General features: G+C 42.1%; 2 protein-coding genes and 5 pseudogenes across 2 annotated transcripts; 2 read left to right on the top strand and 5 right to left on the bottom strand.

Moving 5' to 3' along the window:
* The first annotated feature begins 535 nt into the window (after positions 1–535).
* Positions 536–6,863, top strand: LOC149115615 (uncharacterized; annotated as a pseudogene).
* On the top strand, positions 3,057–6,598 carry LOC149115616 (uncharacterized; annotated as a pseudogene).
* Positions 6,864–8,128: 1,265 nt separating the features above from the next.
* On the bottom strand, positions 8,129–9,324 carry LOC149115614 (protein CFDP2-like; annotated as a pseudogene).
* A 2,687-nt stretch (positions 9,325–12,011) lies between these two features.
* LOC149115613 (uncharacterized) lies at positions 12,012–13,232 on the bottom strand. The gene has a single exon (XM_089285086.1). The coding sequence runs from the start codon at positions 12,620–12,622 to the stop codon at positions 12,272–12,274; it is 351 nt and encodes a 116-aa protein (XP_089141212.1). The 5' UTR covers positions 12,623–13,232; the 3' UTR covers positions 12,012–12,271.
* A 105-nt stretch (positions 13,233–13,337) lies between these two features.
* On the bottom strand, positions 13,338–13,989 carry LOC149115612 (uncharacterized). Its single transcript, XM_089285085.1, has one exon. The coding sequence runs from the start codon at positions 13,854–13,856 to the stop codon at positions 13,380–13,382; it is 477 nt and encodes a 158-aa protein (XP_089141211.1). The 5' UTR covers positions 13,857–13,989; the 3' UTR covers positions 13,338–13,379.
* A 701-nt stretch (positions 13,990–14,690) lies between these two features.
* Positions 14,691–17,324, bottom strand: LOC149115611 (uncharacterized protein F54H12.2-like; annotated as a pseudogene).
* Positions 17,325–18,977: 1,653 nt separating this feature from the next.
* LOC149115610 (uncharacterized) lies at positions 18,978–19,972 on the bottom strand (annotated as a pseudogene).
* Positions 19,973–21,015: the final 1,043 nt, after the last annotated feature.

Raw genomic sequence — 21,015 nt, 5'->3', positions numbered from 1 at the left:
GGACGGACCTGTGTTGCCAAAAGGCGTTTAATGCTGAAGCAAGTTTTATCGTCTAAGGCTAATTCTTCTGTTAAAAAGTATGTCGCTCAATACAGGCTTTTCTGTCTTTATATGAAGTCCAGAGGCCTAAGATTGGTTTTGCCTTGTGATAGTTTACTTATATCTGAATACCTGTCTAATCTTCACGAAACCAAAAAATCATATGCTGTTGTTTTGTCTGCGTTTTGTGCGTTAAAATGGGTCCATGATCTCATTCCATACGGGATACAAGGTAATCCAGTTGATTCTGCACTATCTCGCAACATTGTGGAGGCTAGTAAACGTGTATTTAGCAGACCAGTCAGAAAAAAGGAGCCTATTACTCCTGATATGATACGTCGAATTTGTATTAAGTTTGCTTATGAAGGCTGTAATCTTAGTGGTTTACGTACAGCATTAATTTTTGTTTTAGGCTTTTATGGCCTCTTCAGGATTAATGAGCTTTTGGATATACAGGCTTCGGATATTGTAGTTTTTGATGATCATCTAGAGATTAATGTTAAGCATAAATTGTTCAATATTGTCTCAAAAAGTTATCAATTACATTGTGAGGTGCTTTACATATTGCATAGCACAAAACAAGGGAAATCATACAAAAATGAAAACTGGAATGCAAAACATAGTTCCCCATGCATTTGGTGATCACTATGGCTGCGATGAATCCTGGTGTGGTTCTAAGAAAGATCCTGAGAATTATAACCACAAAGACCTTCCCTATGGCAAAGACCTCCATAGAGGCAACCTTAAATCGGCATTGACATCCCTGTTTGGAGAATATAGCACTGATACTGTCATTCGAAAATTGGTTCCTGCTGCAAATTCTCAGCCCAATGAATCTCTAAACAGTGTGGTGGGCTCTAAAAACCCCAAGATTCGTTACTATGGAAGAAGTGAAAGTAACGACTTCAGAGTGTCCTATGGAATATCACAAATTAATTTAGGTCATGCCTATATTCCCCACACTTTGGAAGCCCTCAACATAGATCCGGGATTTTTCTGCAGAGAATTTAACCGAATAATGGAAAGGAAAAACACAATGGAAAAAACGGAAAATCAGCAGCCACATTCAAACGACGTAGATCACAGTTGAACAAACAAAAAATTTCAGATACCTCCAAGAAAGAGGCGAAGGAAGGTACAATTGACCGTTTTCCATTTACCAAAAAATTCCGGAAATTCCGGTTGGGATGTAAATGGAACACGATATTTTGGTTCGTTCTGTTGGAAATTTTCCGGAATAAACGGAATTCCTGAAAAGGTAGTCCCGTTTTCCCGGTGGAAACTTCCCAATGGAAAATTTGTGTTCCATTTACAGATTTCTCGTCTTTATCACCAGTTCCATGCCTTTCGCGGTCTTTTAAGCGGCCAGGCTTCCCTCGGCTCCCTCGTGTTTCAACAAAAATGGCGGCTGATCAGGTTCAGTTTTCTGGAAGCTTTTTGCAAACAAACTTTCAGGGCTACTACGAGTGCTCTGTCTCCCACGTTGGTCTTCCAAATAAATGCCGTTGTGGCACTCTTCCTGTAGCTTGGACGACTTTACACAGACCTTCCATTGTGCCTCTTGTCATTCGAAAATGACTTTTAAACTCATCGAGTGAATATCCTGGCAATGCGTGTTCAAAATAGCCTTCAGTTCATTGCAAATTCCGTCTCATGAACTTCGATGCCGCTGAAAAGATATCTACTGTATCATCTTCTGAATTAATCAAACTTTCTTCCTCTATAGAGACTTCAAACATTTCGCACAAAAACAACATCTGATGGGCCTCATTGGCCTCCACTTTGAATATTCGCGGAAGATTCAGAGAAGCGAGAGAGAAGGGCCTGTGAACGAATGGGACTTGTGACAAATGGAACGCGCTTTTCCCAAACGGAAATTCCCAATGGGAATTTTCCGAATTTTTTTGTAAATGGAAAACGCCCAATGTACCGAAGTAACATTGGTCTGAACCTTACTCCTGAAACGGTAGTTGCCAGTTTCGCCCCATGACGAGTTCACCCCCACATAGACTCAACTTGATTGAGTTCGCCCCTAACCAGATCGTGTTCGCTCCCACGTCAGTATTCAACTGTTCAATCTTGAATCTTGAATTCTTTTCAATCTTGAATTCTTGAAATGCGAATGGAGGTTAATTAGCATGTTCAAGTCAACCATGTGATGTAATCGGTCAGCCGCTGACTCGACTTACTCAGACTTGCGAACGAAGCCAAATCACACTTTGAACATGAAACCTTGAGCTATCTTTATTCATACTTGCTGTAATAAAACGCTTTAAAAGTAATTCAATAAAAAGTTTAAAACGCAGTTCATACTTTTAAGTGTCGTTTATCTTTCAAGGTCAACCGATCGATCAATGGGCTTTGTTTGACTTTGTTGCTATGCGCTGGCTGCAACAAGCGAACAATCATCAACTGAGCTTATCAACCACACATAGACTGAAATGGTCCTTCGAAAACGTTTAATAACTCGCTATCAACTACATAAACCTTAAATAAAAAATGTTTTAAACTAAGTTCATTCTTAACAATGTAAACGCTATGCACGTGTAATCATCCACATAAATAAACTAAAAAGTTTTTTCGTCTACAAACTCTTTGTTTATACTTGCGAACTTGTAAACTATCACTTTTAACATAAAACTCCGCCCAGCGCTAACTGATTGCAACAGATCGTGTGAAAAATGTGCGTCGATGTAAACAATAGGAAACTTGTCCTAATTAAGTTGTATTGTTAAGTTTGGTGTTAATAGCGCGGGTCTGTTATAAATCCACTCACTTTTTTCTATAATGCAGCCAATAAAAACGTGTGATTAACCGAAGCTTACAATTTGGATCCTGGGCCATCTACAAAAGGTTTACCAAATCCGCTAATCGCTCATATCAGCTATTACAGCTCACAGGACAACTTCAGTCTATTTCGCTTCATCGTTCCAAACAGTTTTTTAACAACTACATCATGAATCCTTGCATTGTATGTGAACTTACCGTTCGCCCTCGCCAACAAGCGTCGCTTCACGATGGCTGTCAAAGATGGCAACATCGGACGTGCAACACTGGTATTGGTCAAGATGACTACCGTGAGGCAGTCCGGCTGGATCAATCGATAAATTGGCGCTGTTATTCGTGCGAAGACGTCGAGGAGCCGTCAGTCCCAATCCTGAGCAGCACCCACCTGCATGCAGACCGAGAGTCAACACCACTGCTGTTCAGTGATCACAGCTTCCAATCTGATTTAAGTCAGTCTATTGTGCGTATACGTTGAATCAGCTTAGTAAGATTGTCAAATCTACCTCCGTCTAAACAACAACCCCTATAATGAAGTTTGCCATGATTTTTTGTTCCAACTATCATCATTTTTCTCTCGATCTTAGGAGACTTCAATTAACGTCATGCCTGCCGGTGATGAATCTTCAATAGCCGAACCCCCTCCAGCAGACGAGGAGCTGTCCAGTTTCAGCCTCCAGTTCGAGATTGTGGAAGATTCCACAAAGCGAGGGAGAAACAAACTGGTGGACAACCGTGGCTACACCTACAACGTCAAGAGGCGTCGCGGGAACAATACTGACTGGCAGCTAACTAAGTAACTTGCCTGGGAGCCTTTGCATTTTTTTCCGTATCAGTCACAGGACCATAAGCGTGGCCTGACGACGTCAGCACTAGTGTTACTTAAACACATGAAATAGCTCTGAACTAACTAAAAATGATGAGGTTATATGAGAATAAATTTTCCTTAGTAACGGTTCGAAAAGATCAGTTTTTGGACCCTCAAAACATAGAAAATGATCACCTGATGTGTTTTCAAGATGATTTCCGCAAAACATTCGAGCAATAATGGCAAAATTAAGGGGGTATGGTACCCCAAAATATGGCGATGTTCATCAAAAATTCAATTTCTTGGAAATACAAGACTTAAGACCCTTGAGGACTTGTCAAAAACATTTTGAAACGATCTTGCCGAATTTCCTTCCAGATGAGTGTGAAATTTAAGGAAAGTACACAGTGGTGTAAGTTTTTTCACGTGGCAACGGCCATAGCAACGACTGGTTACTATAAGAACGTGACCAAAAATATAGATTATTTTTAACTTATATGAACGAAACTGTTTAGAAAAAAACTTTTAAGACATGCACAACTCGATTGGTATAATTATTTGTGAAAAGCTTTGCTTCAAATTGCCATCACAGGCTCATTCATTTCCCTTATGACAAGGAATATTTCCCACAACGGCGGTAACTTTTTACAAAATAGAACAACCATTGCACCCCCTTCCCCGAGATCCAATCTGCACCCCCCCCCCCCCCACTATTTGTGGCTCTTTAATGCTTAATACTTCGTGTAAGAAACTTAAAGTACATTTTTCTCAAAAGTTTACTTTTGTACCGACTGACTTCGCGCCAACATTTCTACTTTGCAAGGTTTTTAAGTAGAATTCCCGAAACTTGGGCTGATCAAAGACCAATGGTGTCGTGATGTCATAAACCAAAAACATCGTAACATTTTAAGGTCTGTCACGTGACATGAGATGATTTGTCCACTGGGTGTGGTAAAAAATAAGGGTATTTCCAAATAAAGCTGTAAAAAGCACTGAAAATAAGAGTTAACTGTCAAAACTTAGGTTCATTGCGCAGAACAAAACAGAAACTTACATGATATGTTTATTTGACAGTCAAATCTTGTTTTGTAAAAGAGCAGGAAGAGTTGGCGTCAATACTATAAAACACTACTTCAAAAGGCTGTGGCTGGTTTCCATAGCAACCACTTTGAGTAAAACTGTAGAAATTTAATTTCTCTTCTTGAGTGCAATAGCACACAATTGATCTTTCTTCACCATATTTAAACAAACTTTTTGGTCCATTTGAGGGTACCATACCAGTTTAAGTTATCAACAAACCCTCATAGCATGGTAATATTTTGAACGCAGTAAAGAAGAACTTATCAAGACCAAAGCTCTCAAGCTGAGCCCACGAGAGAAAATTGAACTTGAAGTTATCCATATTTCCATTAAAACAGATGTTTCGCGTTAGTTAAAAGCACAATAACACACGCTTTAAGCATTCTTACGAGGTTTGACTTTAACTTTCTCGAGAATGCTTGAGAATTTAGACGCGGGGTCAGTTGGAGAAATTAACTAAAGTGTGTTGTTTTAGATAGTATTCCAAAAGTTACATTGCTATGAGTAGATTCTTATTAAATAATTTTTGCATTTATTGCTCGAACTTTGAGCGGAATCCGTCTTAATTGTAGCTTACTTCTATATTTATTCAGGTCAACCGGTGCCAAGCAACCGTAATTCAAAGTACTAATGAGTGGATGACATAATCCCCAAAAATGTGAAATAAAAACAAAGAAAATTCTACAATCTACAGCAAACAGTAAATTGTATGGCATCTAGATTTCAATTTTTTTTAGACTATTAACCTGATTTCTCTGTTAATTAAAATAATTTTGGAATTAAATGTATCAATTTGTAACGCACTTAACATGTACACTGACATCAGGTTTTGTTGTAGGGTTCTTACGATTTTTTTCTCTTGTATTTTAGGTTCACGAACTTGGCCGTCAGACCTCTTACAACAGAGACCAGGGCACACATACCTGGATCCGAAAGATTATGGCCCTCCCCTTCCTTCCAGAGGACCAAATTCCGTCCGCTTTCAGAAAGCTGAAATGGAAAGCAGCTACTAGACCCCTACAGGAGTTGGCCGAGTACGTTGAAAGGACCTGGATTACAAGTACCACCTGGCCCCCCGCATCCTGGAGCGTTTACCTCAAAAGCCATCCGAACCAACAAGGACGTGGAAGGTTGGCACAATGACCTCAACAGACACGCCCAAGGGAAGAGCCAGCTGCCCCTGTATATGCTGATCATGCTGCTGCACGAGGAGAGCCGACTTACATCTTTGCAGATCAGATTAGTTTCCGAAAGAAAGCTCTGCCATGTCCAGCGAAAGACCTACCGGCAACTGCAATAAAAAATCTTCAACTTGTGGGACCGTTACGAAAACGGAGAGCAGTCCTTCAAACAACTTCTGCGAGCGTGTTCACGCTTGTATGGTCCTCGCGATGCGTGAGCAAGCCTCTGACCTTGTAGCCTTCGGGCTCGGTCAAAGAAAACAAAACGGAGCCACAAATCTACGGAAGTCATGATCAACAGTGCATCAGTCTGTGTTTTGTAGTTTATTTAGTTTAACACGAGGGGAGTACGGGCTAGGTTTCTTTTCTACTCACTCAAGATCTCTTGCGCTTTCGCGTGACTTCGCGTTATTGTTTCCGGTTCCCCAGGATCTCGCTCCCGCATCGCATATTAAATTTAAAATGGCCACCATTCATAAGTTAAGTAAACTAGTACTTAGCAAAGACTATATCGAGTGTTTTTGGTCGAACACAAAATTTTGGGGCGAACTCGAAAAGTTGGGAGCGAACTCGACAAAGGTGGGGGCGAACTCGAAATGGAAATTTTATAGTGGGGGCGAACTCGGTGAGGGCGAACTCGCCATGGGGCGAAACCGGTATCATTCCCTGAAGCAACAACAGAACTAAACACAGTCTCTGAACTTTGCAGTTTAAATAATATGATTGCAAAAAACCAGCGAGAAGAATACGAGAAGATAGTTCCAAACTACATCCAAAGACCGTCAATCAAAAAGGAAAAATACGATGACAGTATCTTTCATGATTTCGTGTTGTTTGATACTGAGACAAATTCAACTGGCAAATCAGCCGAGCTCTGCCAGCTTGCAGCAGTGAACAGGTCAGGGAAAAATGTTTCGTGCTATATTCTTCCAAAAAGAGAAATGACTTCTACTGCTAGAGATCAGGGCTAGGTCGTCAGCAAAGTCAAGATCTTCTAGGAAGTTGTTGAACTTCCATCTGATGCCTGTGTTCCCATGTTTGGTTTTCTTTCTCATAACCCAGTCCACAACAAGCAGGAAAAGAAACCCAGACATACAACAACCCTGTTTAACACCGGTTTTGATCTCGAACCAATCGTACACACCTGACCCATCAATTACAGCGCATTCACTCCCACTGTACATCACTTTCACCATCTTCACAATCTTCTCAGGAATGCTGTAGCTCCTCATAATCTTCCATAACACAGAACGACCTACAGAATCAAATGCTTTCTCGAAGTCGACAAAGCAGACAAAGGTTAGCATTCCATTCAACACACTGTTCAATGATATTGCGCAGTATAAATATTTGTTCCGTTGTACCGCGGCCCTTCCTGAAACCTACCTGTTCCTGGTGCAATTTATTATCAATTCCATCCCGTACTTGTGTAATTATGATTCTGCCTAGAACTTTTGCTGCAACCACTATAAGCGTTATGCCTCTCCAATTGCTGCATTCGGTGAGATCGCTTTTCTTTGGTAGTTTCACTATCAATCCCCGTTGCCAGTCCTCCGGTATTTGTTCTTGCTCCCACACCTTCTGCAAGAAGTCGTGTAAGACATTCACAGATGTTTCCAAATCTGCCTTTAGAATCTCAACGGTCAAACTATCAACCCCCCAGCGGTTCTGTTCTTCATCTCCTTAAAGACTGCATAGATTTCAGCCTTTGTTGGTGCATCAACGTCAATAATTGCTTCAGATTCAGGAATTACATCCTCGTCACCAAACTCTCCTGTATCTTCAGGTGCTGGATGATTCAAGACTTCAAGGAAATGCTCCTTCCATCGTTTTTGAATTTCGTCTTGTTTTGTCAGCAGCACTCCCTCTTTGCTCTTTATCATATCCATGGTCTTGCCCTTCTTGGTTGACAGTTTCCTGGTAGCGTCCTAAACTGTTTTAAGATGGCCCTGCTCTGCAGCTTTCTGTTCTTCCTCGGCGACCTTCTCTACCGAGTCATTCTTGTCTTTCTTGAGCTGTTTCTTCACCTCCTTGTTTTTGGTTGAATATGCATTTCTGAGCTGCTCCCCGACCCTATCTGATCTGGTGGAATCTATTTTCCTTTTCAACTCTCTCCTGTCATCTATTTTTTTCCAGCTTTCAGCACTGATCCATGGTTTGCTTGACCTTGACTGAAACCCCAGAACCTTTTCAGCTGTTTTTTTTTGGCAAGTTTGCTTGATCTTCTTCCTGGTCATTTTCCACATCTTGAGCATGATCATCACTGTTATTGGCCTCATCATCTGCCAGGCAGCTAAATCTGTTCCAAAGTTCGATTTTAAAACTCTGCGCCACCTCAGGCACTTTGAGCTTGGCGGTGTTGTGGATATCCTTATGGGGTAACAGAGTGGTTGTGATGAACATATTGTTGCTTGCGCGTAGTTCGACAAAGCGTTCCCCATTTTCTGACCTCTCCCCATGCTGTCCGTGGTGGCCCACCACTCCTTCTTCACCATCTTGTTGATCCCCAACCTTCGCATTCCAATCCCCCATCAGGATCACTATATCATGTTTTGGGATTTTGTCAAGGACTTTTTGCACCTGCTCATAGAAGACATCTTTTGCCTCTTCCTTGGCGTCGTTTGTGGGAGCAAACACTTGGACAATGCTAGTTCTGATATAACGTGAGTTGAACCGTGCCGTGATAATTTGATCATTCAAAGGTGACCACGAAATTAAACAGCTGGCTGCCTTCCTATTCGACAACATGGCTACACCACTGAGGTGTGCATCATCGTCCCTTCCTGAGTACAGCAACGTTTCACCTGTTTGTACCCTCATCCGCGCAAAACCAGCCCATCTGCATTCACTGATTCCCAGTACATTGATGTCGTATTTCCTCATCTCTCTTGCTACAACTGCTGTTTCCCCTATTCGGTACATTGTTCGGACGTTCCACGTTCCTATCTTCACACTCGATTTGGGCGTAGCCAACGACTGTATCGGAGAACAGGCTTCCTTTCGGTTTATACCTGTTCCCGTCATCAACCCATCCTCCCATGTGATAAAATTATCATTGGGAGTTAGGCAAGTAGTTGTGCTGTTCCCCATGTAACATTGCTCGTTAGAATTTCCGGTTTCCGTAATCGATAATTTTTTACGGGATGGGGAGATTGGCCCCATACCCAACCCCCAACCTGGAGGGCCTGGGTTTTCTGTCAGGGTGTCCTTCCCTTAGCCACAATATCCCGTTATTTGAAAGGCGCCGGATACCCACCTTTTGCCGTTGTCGCTCAGCTGCAGTACAACTTCATTACCAGGGTTATGACGAGGAAATGCGACAGCCGACTTGGTGGCAGAGCCTTTGACACGGTGACATTTCCTGGCATTTGCGAAGTACACCTGGTGGCCCCAGTGCACTCCACCAGGGCCCCTTACCACCCTTCAAACCCCATTGTTACGTTTACAGCAAAATAAAAACAATGCACAGATTGCATAATGCATGTCCCGGAGTCTCAGACTGCTAACTGATGTGCGTATTTGGTTACAAATTGACAAACTGGTAATGAAAATGTTTTGTTTTTGCGATCTTTGTGTGCCAAAACTTTTTCGAACGGAAAACATCAGCCATTTGAACAGCTCAATTTTGTTTGAACAAATATCATAACTGTGGCTGTTCAAACGGATGAATTCAATGTTTATCACGTCGCTTTCAGTACTAAACTTTAATAGCGATGCTTTTTTAATCTCAAATTTGTTAAGGCTGATAGAGAATCGAGTTTTCCAATAGAGGAACACCGCAATAGATCAAAAGCAGGGGAGGAAAAGGTGAAAAACTTTCTTTTAAAACCGAACAAAAAATAAACTGTATCTTATTTATGATAAAGCATCATAAAGGTATAGAAGGGAAAAGACAAAAATAATATCGCTCTGCTAATTGAGTGCAAGCAAAAAACGAGTCATAAACATGAATGGTTTGATAAGTCCAACTTCAATTCAGTTATAAAAATAACATATCTATAGCTTCGTGTTACATATCATTAAAAGTTGCTGAGCTAAATGTTGTTTTATGTATTTTATATGGTTCATTTTACATCAGTTGGTTGGTGTTGGTTCTGAATTTGACACTGGTTTAGCCAACATTGTTATGTTTATGGCACGATAAAAACGATGCACAGATTGCACAATGCATGTCCCGGAGTTTTTTCATCTCCAGTTTTTCAAAGCTGATAGAAAATTGAGTTTTCCAATGGAGGAACACTGCAATAGATCAAAATCAGGGGAGGAAAAAGCGAAAAACTTTTCTTTTAAAACCGAACAAAAAATAAACTGTATTTTATTTATGATAAAGCTATACAAAGGAAAAGCTTACTAATATCGCTTCGCTAATTGAGCGCAAGCGAAAAAACAAGTCATAAACAAGTAGTGGTAAGTAGTGGTAAGTAGTGGTATAGGCTAGTCCAGTACAGATTTGACAGGTATTGTAATGCAAATGAAAAGGTATTGTTATGGAAAGGAGTTCTATTGTTTTCTCGAGTTTGACGTATCCATGGTAACCAGAAGCCCCACCCCCCTTGACGTCATTAATCTCGTTTCCGTGTTGACCGAGTAAAAAGTTTGGTTTCTAAAATAGAGCACACACATTGTAATCAGGATTTTAATACTAAACCTTGCTTTGAAACGAACACAGAGTCTGATATTTCATTTGTCAACTTTTATTGAATAATAACAACGTGAACTCCAAAGGGAGAATTGATAACAATTTTAACTTTTTCTTCGCCTGCATGATTCTTTTCACAATCTTTTCAGTCACCGTTTTGTTGCCGGGTAACCTCGTTATGGCCTTGATCATCTTTGTAACTGCTTTCCACTTGTCTTGCAAATTCTTAGCATGACTGTAATCGATGTCGTGTTGTTTGGCAATCTTGTCCAGTTGGTTGATGCCTGGGTCTCCTCGTTTCAGTCTCTTTGCCAACTTGGTCCCAGGTCCCATGTACTGGTACCCAGGCCAGTGAAATTCAATCCCCATCTTGCCTAGCAATTTTTGAATGTCAAAACCAAGTCCACTTTGGCGATACTTGCACGTACGGGTCTTAGTCCGAGTCATAATCGTGTTTTAGATTTCTTCTCAGTTTCTTTCCTTTGGCCCAGTCTTCCCAACCACTCGTAGGTTTTAAACGTTTGGCCTCGTTTTTACGTTTGCCCTTGCCTTTGCACTTGTCTTTACCCAGGAAAATGTCAGCCTTTCTTAGGAGCATTCCCAGATCCGAGTCAGGTGGTGGAATGGGTGTTTCAGCAGCAGGTTGTTTCTTTTTAACACCTGACGTAAGCGGTGTAGCTTCTTCCTTGATCTTTGGTGTTTTTGTACCTCGAGAAGCGTTCTTAATCAATTGTTTGAACATGGTTTCCAACGGACCCTTCACCAAATCTCCTTCCTCCCCATCTTCCTTTTCACCGACATCAGCACTATTGCTCGACAAAGGACCAATTTGTCTGATACGTTTGGTTAAACGACCTCTGACGAGCTAGAGGTTTAATTTTCTTGATGGCAATCGAATCTGGAATCGATTTATCACGGAGTATCACGAGACTTTCGGCGGCCAATCGACCCGCTTTGTTCAACAAGACATTGTCGGTGATTTCTCCTTTGTAATACTGAACCAATTGGTCAAACTCTTTTGTGGGTACCATCATGACCTCTTCTGTCATCCTTGAAATGTTGTTGGAGTAACGTTTCGTAGCAGTCTTGCCAGTAACGAACCTCTTGATGAACCTTTTCTAGTTTCAGCTCTAGGCTACGTTTTGTTTCTTCTACTGTAGAACACTCCTTACACAACAGGATGGTCTCACCTGCTTCGGTCTCGTCGCGGTTTAGTTTGCAAGCTGAACACAGATCCTCGTACTTAAATGCCATATGCTCTTGAAGGAGGGTGTTGTAAGCTCGATGCCAATGTTCCACATCACGTTTCAGGGCGTCTTCTCTTTCGTTGGCTTGTTGTAATAACCTGACCAATTCGCTCAAGGTGTCTTTGGGTTTGGAGATGAAGTCGTAACCTTGCAGTGGATAACCGTGGGCATCTCTGGTGTTAACATCGACATGCTTGGAACACGTCGTTCAAACCTTGCCAGAACCCGCTACCTTTTTGTTTTTGGAGATGTTCTCTTCGCCTCTTGACCGAGTTTCTCTGTTTCCCCACCTCGAGTAGCGTTGTCTTATAGCGATGCAGTTTCGCCACAGTGATTGGGTGAACGGGAATTCTCTTTCGTAATAGATTGAGAACCATTTCTCTCACGGCGTTGATTTGATCAGTATTAGCATGTTTTAACATCTCCTGTCTCCTGTTCCAATTGGCCTCTTGGAGAATAGCTTTCAAGAAAGGGCGTTCTCTGCGTAATCGAATCATACTTCCCAAGGTGCAGGACGTCTGTTGTAACTGCCTGTGACACCCTTTACACCCATTCTCTCATACTGTTTGTCCTTTCCGAGCTTGTACCCGATCTTGGCTGCATTCTTGAGAACAGTAAACAGTGCACCTCCACGTTGTCTCTTGTTATAGTGATTCACATTGTCTCTGATTCCTTTTGCTGCCTGACCCGCTAATTTCAAAGCCAGCATAGCAAAGGTAGGTGAGGGTCCTGATAAGAACACACTAGCTCCTTCGGCGCTCTTGTCTACCAATCTATGTTTACGTCGTGCCAGTGCTCCACCTCGCTGTTTACTTCTTTTCTTGGTCTTTGGTTTATTTTTCATCGTCGACGTTTACGCGAAGCAGCTTCCAAACCCTTTTTCACACCATAACCAGCTGCACCAGAGATTCCTCCTAGAGCCGCCGCCTTACCAGCTGCTACTAAAGCTGGAATGAGTGCTGCCAATGGTAACAATCCCTCTTTTTGTGTCCTCCTACGTCTCCTTAGTTGTTTACGAACTGTTCGTTTGCTCTTCATGACACATACTACCACTCACACGTAAGTGCTCCCGCTTTTATCAACGTGGTCGTAGCGAAATCGTTGTTCGTATTCTTGCACGCAATTGTCAGATACTGGGGGTGTGAAATCAGTGATTGTGTCATCCAAGGTTTGCATCTTGATTAAAAATCCCTCAAACTCCTCCATCGGAAGTCCTCGCACGTAGGTTCTCAATTCGATCAATATTTTGTCGTAAGTGGTGTAGGCAAAGCAACACATGTCGATTTTGAACAAAAACGTTTTGAAATCGTTCCACTCGTTAATCACAGTTCCAGCGGCAGTTAAACAGGCAATCAGGAGGCTGTTTTCTAAGACGGATCCTATGACAATGCCTGCTGCCACAATGATCAATGCCAAAGCATTCAGACAACCGTGGCACCACTTAAAGTGGTAAAACATCTGGAGATGACACCACCATTGACGGTGGTAAAAGGCAAACAACCCATCCAATCGCTACAACAAATCTTTGTTTACCAACTGGACGCTTTTGTTGGATCCGTTCATTAGAGATATGGTAGTGATTGAATCTTGGGAGGAACTCATCACGATGTCTCGATGAATTTGTGACATCGCATACATCCTTCGTCCTTTAAAAGGTGGCTGAGAATCCTTTGATTGTCCGAACTACCTGGATGTAAATCCAAGACCATGTATCCGAACGGACGTTCTGTCAAACGTTGAAACGTGTCTTGTAAAACTTGCCATTGGGTGGGAAATGCCTGTAACAGTAAATTTCTTGTGCCTGATTGATCTCGTGGATTCTTGAAGGCTACGACGTAGTGGGCGTTTCTGGAAATACTCTTGGCATATTTCCCCGGCGGAAACATGTCTTGGCACAAGTAGAGCACGGTGACATTCTGATGGTGAGAATGTTTGGTGAACAGATCCAACACTTGTTTATCGTTCCCTTCTTCAGCCATTAGATCGTCTAACACCAGTAATCCGCCTTTAGGAAACCACGTTTTCAATTGATCTGTGTCGGGAACGCCTTTGTGAAACTTGACCCCCTGTTCTTTCATGGGCTGAAACCAGTCTTGCCACACTCCACAGCAGTAATGTATTTGGGAGGGTGGGGTATGAAACAAATCGAGGTTGTTCAGTAAAAGTTTGGTGGTAAACACAGTCTTGCCACACCCTGAAGGACCCACCACCAATACACTGGAAGGGGTGTGAAATCAAAAAGACTCGCATCGTTCCGAGTTCAAATGAGCAAATGCGCATGGACATGCTACTTTTGATACCACATGGAAAGGAAAAATTCCACCCAACGGGGAATCGAACCCTGATCTCTTGAGTGACAGTCGAGAATACTAACCATTGTACTACAAGATCATCACACAGAAAATGAACGTTTTCAATCGTATTTTAATGTCAAACCAACAATCATTACACTAAATATCTCACACCGCAACGAGGTGTCTTGGTGATGTTTCACTTTACACACTTTATCCCATTCTAACTCCTTCTCAATCAACTTCTTTAACATGTGGCCTATTTTGTGATCGTTGTCTACATAATCATGTTTCGAGAAACGGCTCAAGAACTCACTCATGCTTTGACCTCTCGCTCTGTCTTTTAAATAGAACAAGGCGTAATCACCACAGCTTTTACTGTAAATCGATTGCAGACTTCTCCTGACTTGTAAGTCTCTAAAGGTAGGGTGTAGCTGTCCATCACCTCGCACACATTCCCACTATGGGTCCAAAGCGCCAGCCAGTGTTGGCTCGGTCTATCATGTGGATCTGTGTTTACAATGTACCCATGGGGTTCTTTCTTGATTGGTCAACGTGGTAATCGATCACAAGCCACCTCCCATAAAAGTAAGGTTTCAAAATGGCATCCGCTTTCGCCAAATGATCCAGTTGTACGTTATTCAGAGGTACTTCTTCCATTAGTGTTGGTAAATGTCGTACAACACGGCTTTGTTCTTGTCTATTTCCAAGAGGTTCTCAAACTCTCCGTACAAGATGACTGTGATGTTGTTACCTGGTGGGACACCAAAGTTCAGCACGATCTGTAACTCTCCTGACTACTTGGGGTTCAACACTGGACTGTCCAAACATCCGTTGGCTGCATTGTCAAATACAAACAGTGTGCAATTCTTGCCTTGACCCCAGTCTTCGCTTCTGACCATGTTACCTTGATGTTTGCACAAACATCCTGTGGCTTGTAAGAATCGATAGTAACCTCTCAGATCTTGGGTACCATCGTTGTGCACTAGCTCCAGGGTCTCGTAAGGGTACTCTTCTCCTCTGACCAGTTGCCTGATGTTACTCACACCAAACGTTTGAAAACAGAATGGGTCACGTGCCACAGTACCATTGAAGGCTTCTGAAAGCACAAGCCCAACGATGACTCTGTTAGGAATTCTGCCTTGAAATAAATTGTTGCACTCGTATCTTTGCAGGTTCCTTTGCATGTTGAAGGTCCTGATTTCACTCCTCACGGTCGGGTAAGCCACTATGGTTCTGTTGACATTCATTTTCGTCATCAACTCTCGGTAGACACTGGGGTTGAGCCTTACTTGACACAGGTACATTCTCACTTTGACCTCGTGTGTCAATCTTCCAGCTACGTCCACACCATTCAAGAACAAATTGGGAGAATTGAAGTACATCTGGATTCCAGTCTGCACACCAGGTACAAGCACTTTTTTTAAGTGGAACACCTCAATGTGGGGTGTGAACCTTAGCATGTGTCATTTTCCATCCATGTAATTGCCTTGTTCTGCTTTCATGAGTTGCACTGAAGCTTGTTGGTTGGAGGACAATGCTTGGAAAAACTCATGCCCATCTCCTTCCGTGTTTCTGTTGTTCACAGTCAATTGCGCTGGAAAGTCCAGGGCATTGTACCAACCTTGAGGTTTTAGCACAGTTTCTCCATCATCTCTGTTGTAGTTGAGCAATGTTTCCAGGTATGCTTTGTAGTGATAAGTGTCGGTCTGAGGACTGATCAAGGTACCCTTGAGTCTCACACTGATCTGTTTGAACAAAGTGTGGGCCAAATTGTTCATGGGCCAGAGTCTCGTGGCTTGGACTACATTATCACCATTCGCCAGTTTGAGTGCCAACTCAATCTCAAAGAAACTTCGACTGAGATCCACACAATCTTCTTGAGGATCCACTTGGAATTCCACGGGGTTGATGCCTGTCGTGTAGGTCTGAATGGGTACAATGTGATAACTAGACATGCTGAGATCAGTGGGTGGAACGGTGAACAGGTTCAGTTGAGGACTCAGGACTGATTTGGAACCCGGATGTAACAAGCCACCGTCCACCAAGGTATCCATCATATTTTTCTTCTTCTTCTCTGTTGTCTTCTCGCTAAGATGTGAACCCAATCGTAGCCAACAGGTTTACTGACCTCAGGACCAATCCATCCGCCTTTTTGTACCTTTTGTTGACGTTTGGAGGTTTTTGGGAACCCTTCACAACATGACGTTGACAACCCCTTTCTAGATTTGATGAGTCTCAAGCCTCTGGAGTAGATGGAATTCATTATTCACTGAAGATGTCGTTGAATTTTCACTTGATGTTTCTATCTAGGACTTCATAAGCTTTATGTTTCACTGCTTGTTTAACACTCCGTTTCGCACCCTCTTTCGCCTTTCGAATGCGATCTCGAGCGCCGCGACTGCTTTTTAACCCTTTCAGACCTCCTCTAACACTCGCTTTCAGCAGTTCATGAACAAAGCCACCTCCACCTTGTGGGGCAGGTTTGAATCGTGTTAAACTTCCACCTTTCATTCTCGTTTGAAGTGAAGGGTGAGAATCGTGTTTCCTTCACCAAATTCGGTCAATTCACCTGTGGTCTCCGACACTTGCATCTCAATAATGTCCAACTGGGCCTTGCACAACGGAATATATTGAACGTGGAGTGGTTCAAAGTAATGACTTCCATCCCCTGTGCGTCGATAATTGACCTCTCACAATAGATCCGTGACTTGATTTCCCACCGCAGAACTTCCTCCCACGTCGGAATAGATATGCAAAGAACGTGACGTCGAGCCCACCATGTTTTGAAAGGCTTTGTTGAGATTCGTGAAGTGCCAATTGCAAGTAACACTCAGATGAAAAAGGTCTTCTGCTATCAGCCAAAACACAGGCTCACCCCTGTCGTTTTTCAGATCGTGTGTCATCGTTTCTAAATTGGGTACCGTGTCGATAAAAACTCTTGACGCAAATTGGGTCCCAAGTCATAATTTTCAGGGCTTCTCTCCTTCAACCATCCCATCTTTAAGGCCAACATTTTATTGATCTTCAATGCTGGTGAGTAATTGGAGCGCATGTGTGCGGATTTGTTATCTGTTAGCAGATCATCTCCATCCCACGAAATTTCACGTACATTCTCTTTCCATTGGATGTTGTATAGCTCCTGCCGAGATGGTGTCCTTGGTAATTTAAGATGTGCCTCTGTTCGAAAAAAGTCACCATACTTTTCATGAAACCAACACCATCAATGTACTGTACCATGGCTCCGAGATCTTTTGGATCATAGTAGACTCTACCAAACTTTAACTCACCAGAGGGGTATTTCAGGATCCAATCCATGGTAAACAGGATGTCGTTACCATGGACCAAGTTGGGGAGATGAACTTTCACATCTGGTAGCAAGATCCTAATTAATCCCACTTTCCGACTCAATCCTTGCAACCTGATGGGGTGGGGTAGTCGAATCTTGAAATGATTGCTTTGGTTCTGTGGAAACTCCGCGCGATTGCTGTGACTAGGTAAGGTGATGTAAAACTCCTCACTCATCCTCAAAGCTTTTTCACGTCCTTGTCAATCCAACTGTCGTATTTATCTGACCAACCTTTCCAACGTACCAAGACTTTATTTCCTTTTCGCTTCACGACCTTGTCCACTCAGAATAAATCATCCTTTGACACGTTCACTTTTTGTAAATCTTGTTCGTAAAAGGTACCCTTGAGCAAAGTTCCATCCAACTCCTCAATCTTGTAAGTGGGAACCACACCAGGCATGACACGTTGCATGACAAATACTTCTTCGGTCCATCCTGGTAAATACCCTTTCTTAAACTGTCGGAATTTCTTATTCAGTCTCACACTATCCTTTACTTTCAATGACCCTTTCTGCGGTTTTCTGGACAGACGTTTACCGTACATGCGATCCCACACTTCTTTTTCATTCTTGAAATTCACTTGGTTAGGTGCCATGCCGATGGTGTGATGGTAGGATGCATTGTATCCTTTGACCAAATCTGGCAACACCAGTAAATAGCTGCAGGTGTTCTTGACCGTGAAATATCGATACAACCTTTCCTTGAAAGTACGATTAAAACGTTCCCCGATACTAGCTTTGGTATCACCACTGGTCGAGAAATGGTGAATGTCTTTGTTTCATCAAGGCTGCAAACGTACTATTGTAGAATTCCTCACCATCGTCAGTTTGTACATTGGTGGGTTTTCTACCCTTGGCACATTTCAAAATCTTCTCAAAGGCTTCGGTTACTGCTTTTCCTGTTTTAGTTTTGATGGGTTCCACCCAAGCGTACTTGGAAAACGCATCGATCACCATCAGTAAATAATGCATGCCTTTGTTGTATTTAGATATGTTTTGTATTTCCACCAGATCGGCCACCCATTGTTCATCTATGTTGAACACCAACACAGGTAAGGTAGGGAAACGTCTCCTTCGGGGTTTGTGAAGCGTGTAGCCCAAATCCTTTTCCAAGACCTCTCGCACTTTTTGGACGGGGAGTTTTAGGGTTTGGGCAAAACTGGTTACCCCACCCAAATTACCTGATTGGCTAGGGTTGTGATAAGATGTTAGTAACTTGGTGGCTTTTGATTTCTTCATAGCGTCGCTAATTTCAAAATGCAAGCCTGGACGAGGTCTGGGTGGTGTTCTCGGATGGTCAGGAACCACTCGTATGCTTGGGGTTGATGTTTCAGCCACATAATAAAGATGAGAAAACGAAAGATGTTTTGCTTTACGTCCGTGGCTTCAAATTCTTTGAGAGGGTCAGCACTGGATGCAAGAGGAATGACTACCCCTTGTGCATATTTGAGATACGCTCTTTCACACACTCGACACAACCAACACCAATACAAGTGACATTGTCTGCAGCAAAATGAACTTTATTGATACACTTTCGATCCTTTATACAATTTATACAATTTAGTTTACAGTATCAAATGGGTCTTCTTCTTTCTTATACAGATCACAAGTGTCCCAAGCTGTACTGGAATATCGGCAGCCTCCCAGATTACATTCTTTCCCTGGATTCCAGTCTCTGGCTAATTGGTAATCATCTGAATGATACAACCTATCTTTCTCCACAATACAATCTTCACACAAATTTGTGTCCAGCAAGAGGTCGAATCTTTCTTGCCACAAGTCGACTTCTTTGGCCATTTTACAAACTAGTTTGTACAGTTTGTGACAAACTCCTTGGTGTGTCGCTTTAACTGTCATTTCAAACGGAATTCTCACTTTTTGTTCCAAGTCTTCTGTGATTTGCTGCATTGTTCTAATGGGTCTTAACAGAGAAACAAGGGCAACGCACATCAGATACACCAAACCTATGGTGGCTGCAAACATGTTGGTATCTTCAGACAACTCAGGGGATCTGTCGCACACGACAAAATCAAAGGCTTTTGTACATCTATCATACATTACCTCATACCACTCTGAAGTAAAGAGAAACACCAAGCCACTACTTTTCATCCGTGGTAGGATGCAGTCTTTCCACTCGGGTCTTTTTTCTTCCAAATCTGTCTCCGACATACTTTCACCATTCCGATTATAAAACAAAAAGTCAAAGACGAACAGGGAGTCAATCAACGTGTTGGTATCTTGACCATTCTTCCAAATGGACCTTGACTTGACCGTCAATGATCTGCTTGATATGACTATCGTTGTTCTGGTTCGTGCAAAACTTCACGATGTTTCCAAGATGATTCAAACACTTTGACCGCTGATGGCTAAGTACTGATTTGACTTTTATACGATATGGATGTGACGTCATCTGGTTCGCGACTGGTGTATCACATGTTCATACATACATTAACGTCATACTTTTCCTTATTTGGTCACAAAATCCTATGATTGGTCAGAATAGTAAAGGTGGGAAAACACAGGACGCTGTCAAACTAGTTTGACGGCATCCTTCACAAAGGTTGATTTCCTTATTTGGTCACAAAATCCTATGGTTGGTCAGAATAGTAAAGGCGGGAAAACACAGGACGCTGTCAAACCAGTTTGACAGCATCCTTCACAAAGGTTGATTTCCTTACTTGGTTACAAAATGCCGTGATTGGTCAAATATGATGCCATGCTATGGAAAAGTACTGAATGGTGATTGGCTGATAAATCCCATATAATGTGTGTACCTATTCATTTCTTTACTTGCAAACATCGTTTGGTCTGAGCGCATCCAGAAGAGAGAAAGAATAAACAATATGACAGGAGAACCAGAAATGATACAACTTGAGAGTGATCATGGTGGAGTAGAAGTGCAAGATACATCATGTACCTCTTTCCAACCTGGAGATGTATCTCCTTGCCGTTATCCTATCACAAAATCAAAAAGAAAACAAAAAATGGCGGACAAATATAAGGAGAAGCAGGTGAAGAAGATCAAAAAGGAACCTGAGGAAGGTACAGAAACGTTACTTGATAAATGGTTACATTCGTACAAACCATCACCATTGAGTTCAACGAGAAAGTAGTGGTCAAGACCATAGAACCTCAACGAGAGACATTCACTACAACACCTTTATCTTAAAACAAACAAAGTTTAATTCCAAGCGCAAGGTTGATTTTAACTATTTTCTAAAAATCAAGACCATTTTAAAAAATGGTAGACTAAGTACGCGACAAAAGATTCGTTGTCTAGTAGAGGAAGAAGACGTGGAAAAGACAGAGTTTCTTCAAGACAAAGAGAAAGCAACAAAAAGAACACATGAGGCAAAGACATTTACTTAGAGGAAAAGAAGTTACACCAAGGCATGTTAGATTAGTAACACATACTTTAGAAACTTTAAAAAAAGTCAATGTTTAATTTTTTTTTTTTCAATAGTGTCTGAGCATATTGATGTGGTGATGAGTAACGAAGACTTTAATGCTGATGAATTCTTAGACGGTATTACTAAAGAGTGGAACGATTTACCGAGAGTCGCATTGTCTGCCAACACCTTCGGGAATTCGCCACCAC

The sequence above is a fragment of the Orbicella faveolata genome, unplaced genomic scaffold (assembly GCF_042242905.1).
Source record: "Orbicella faveolata isolate gen_17 unplaced genomic scaffold, um_ofav_v1 contig_13, whole genome shotgun sequence".
In the NCBI taxonomy this organism is placed as follows: domain Eukaryota; kingdom Metazoa; phylum Cnidaria; class Anthozoa; order Scleractinia; family Merulinidae; genus Orbicella; species Orbicella faveolata.
The sequence above is the reverse complement of the archived record's forward strand: the minus strand, read 5'-3'. Positions and strand labels throughout refer to the sequence as shown.

What these genes read in the sequence shown, in the direction of transcription:
- LOC149115613 (XM_089285086.1), bottom strand. Translation starts at nt 12,622, where the DNA reads ATGAAAAATAAACCAAAGACCAAGAAAAGAAGTAAACAGCGAGGTGGA.
- LOC149115612 (XM_089285085.1), bottom strand. Translation starts at nt 13,856, where the DNA reads ATGAAAGAACAGGGGGTCAAGTTTCACAAAGGCGTTCCCGACACAGAT.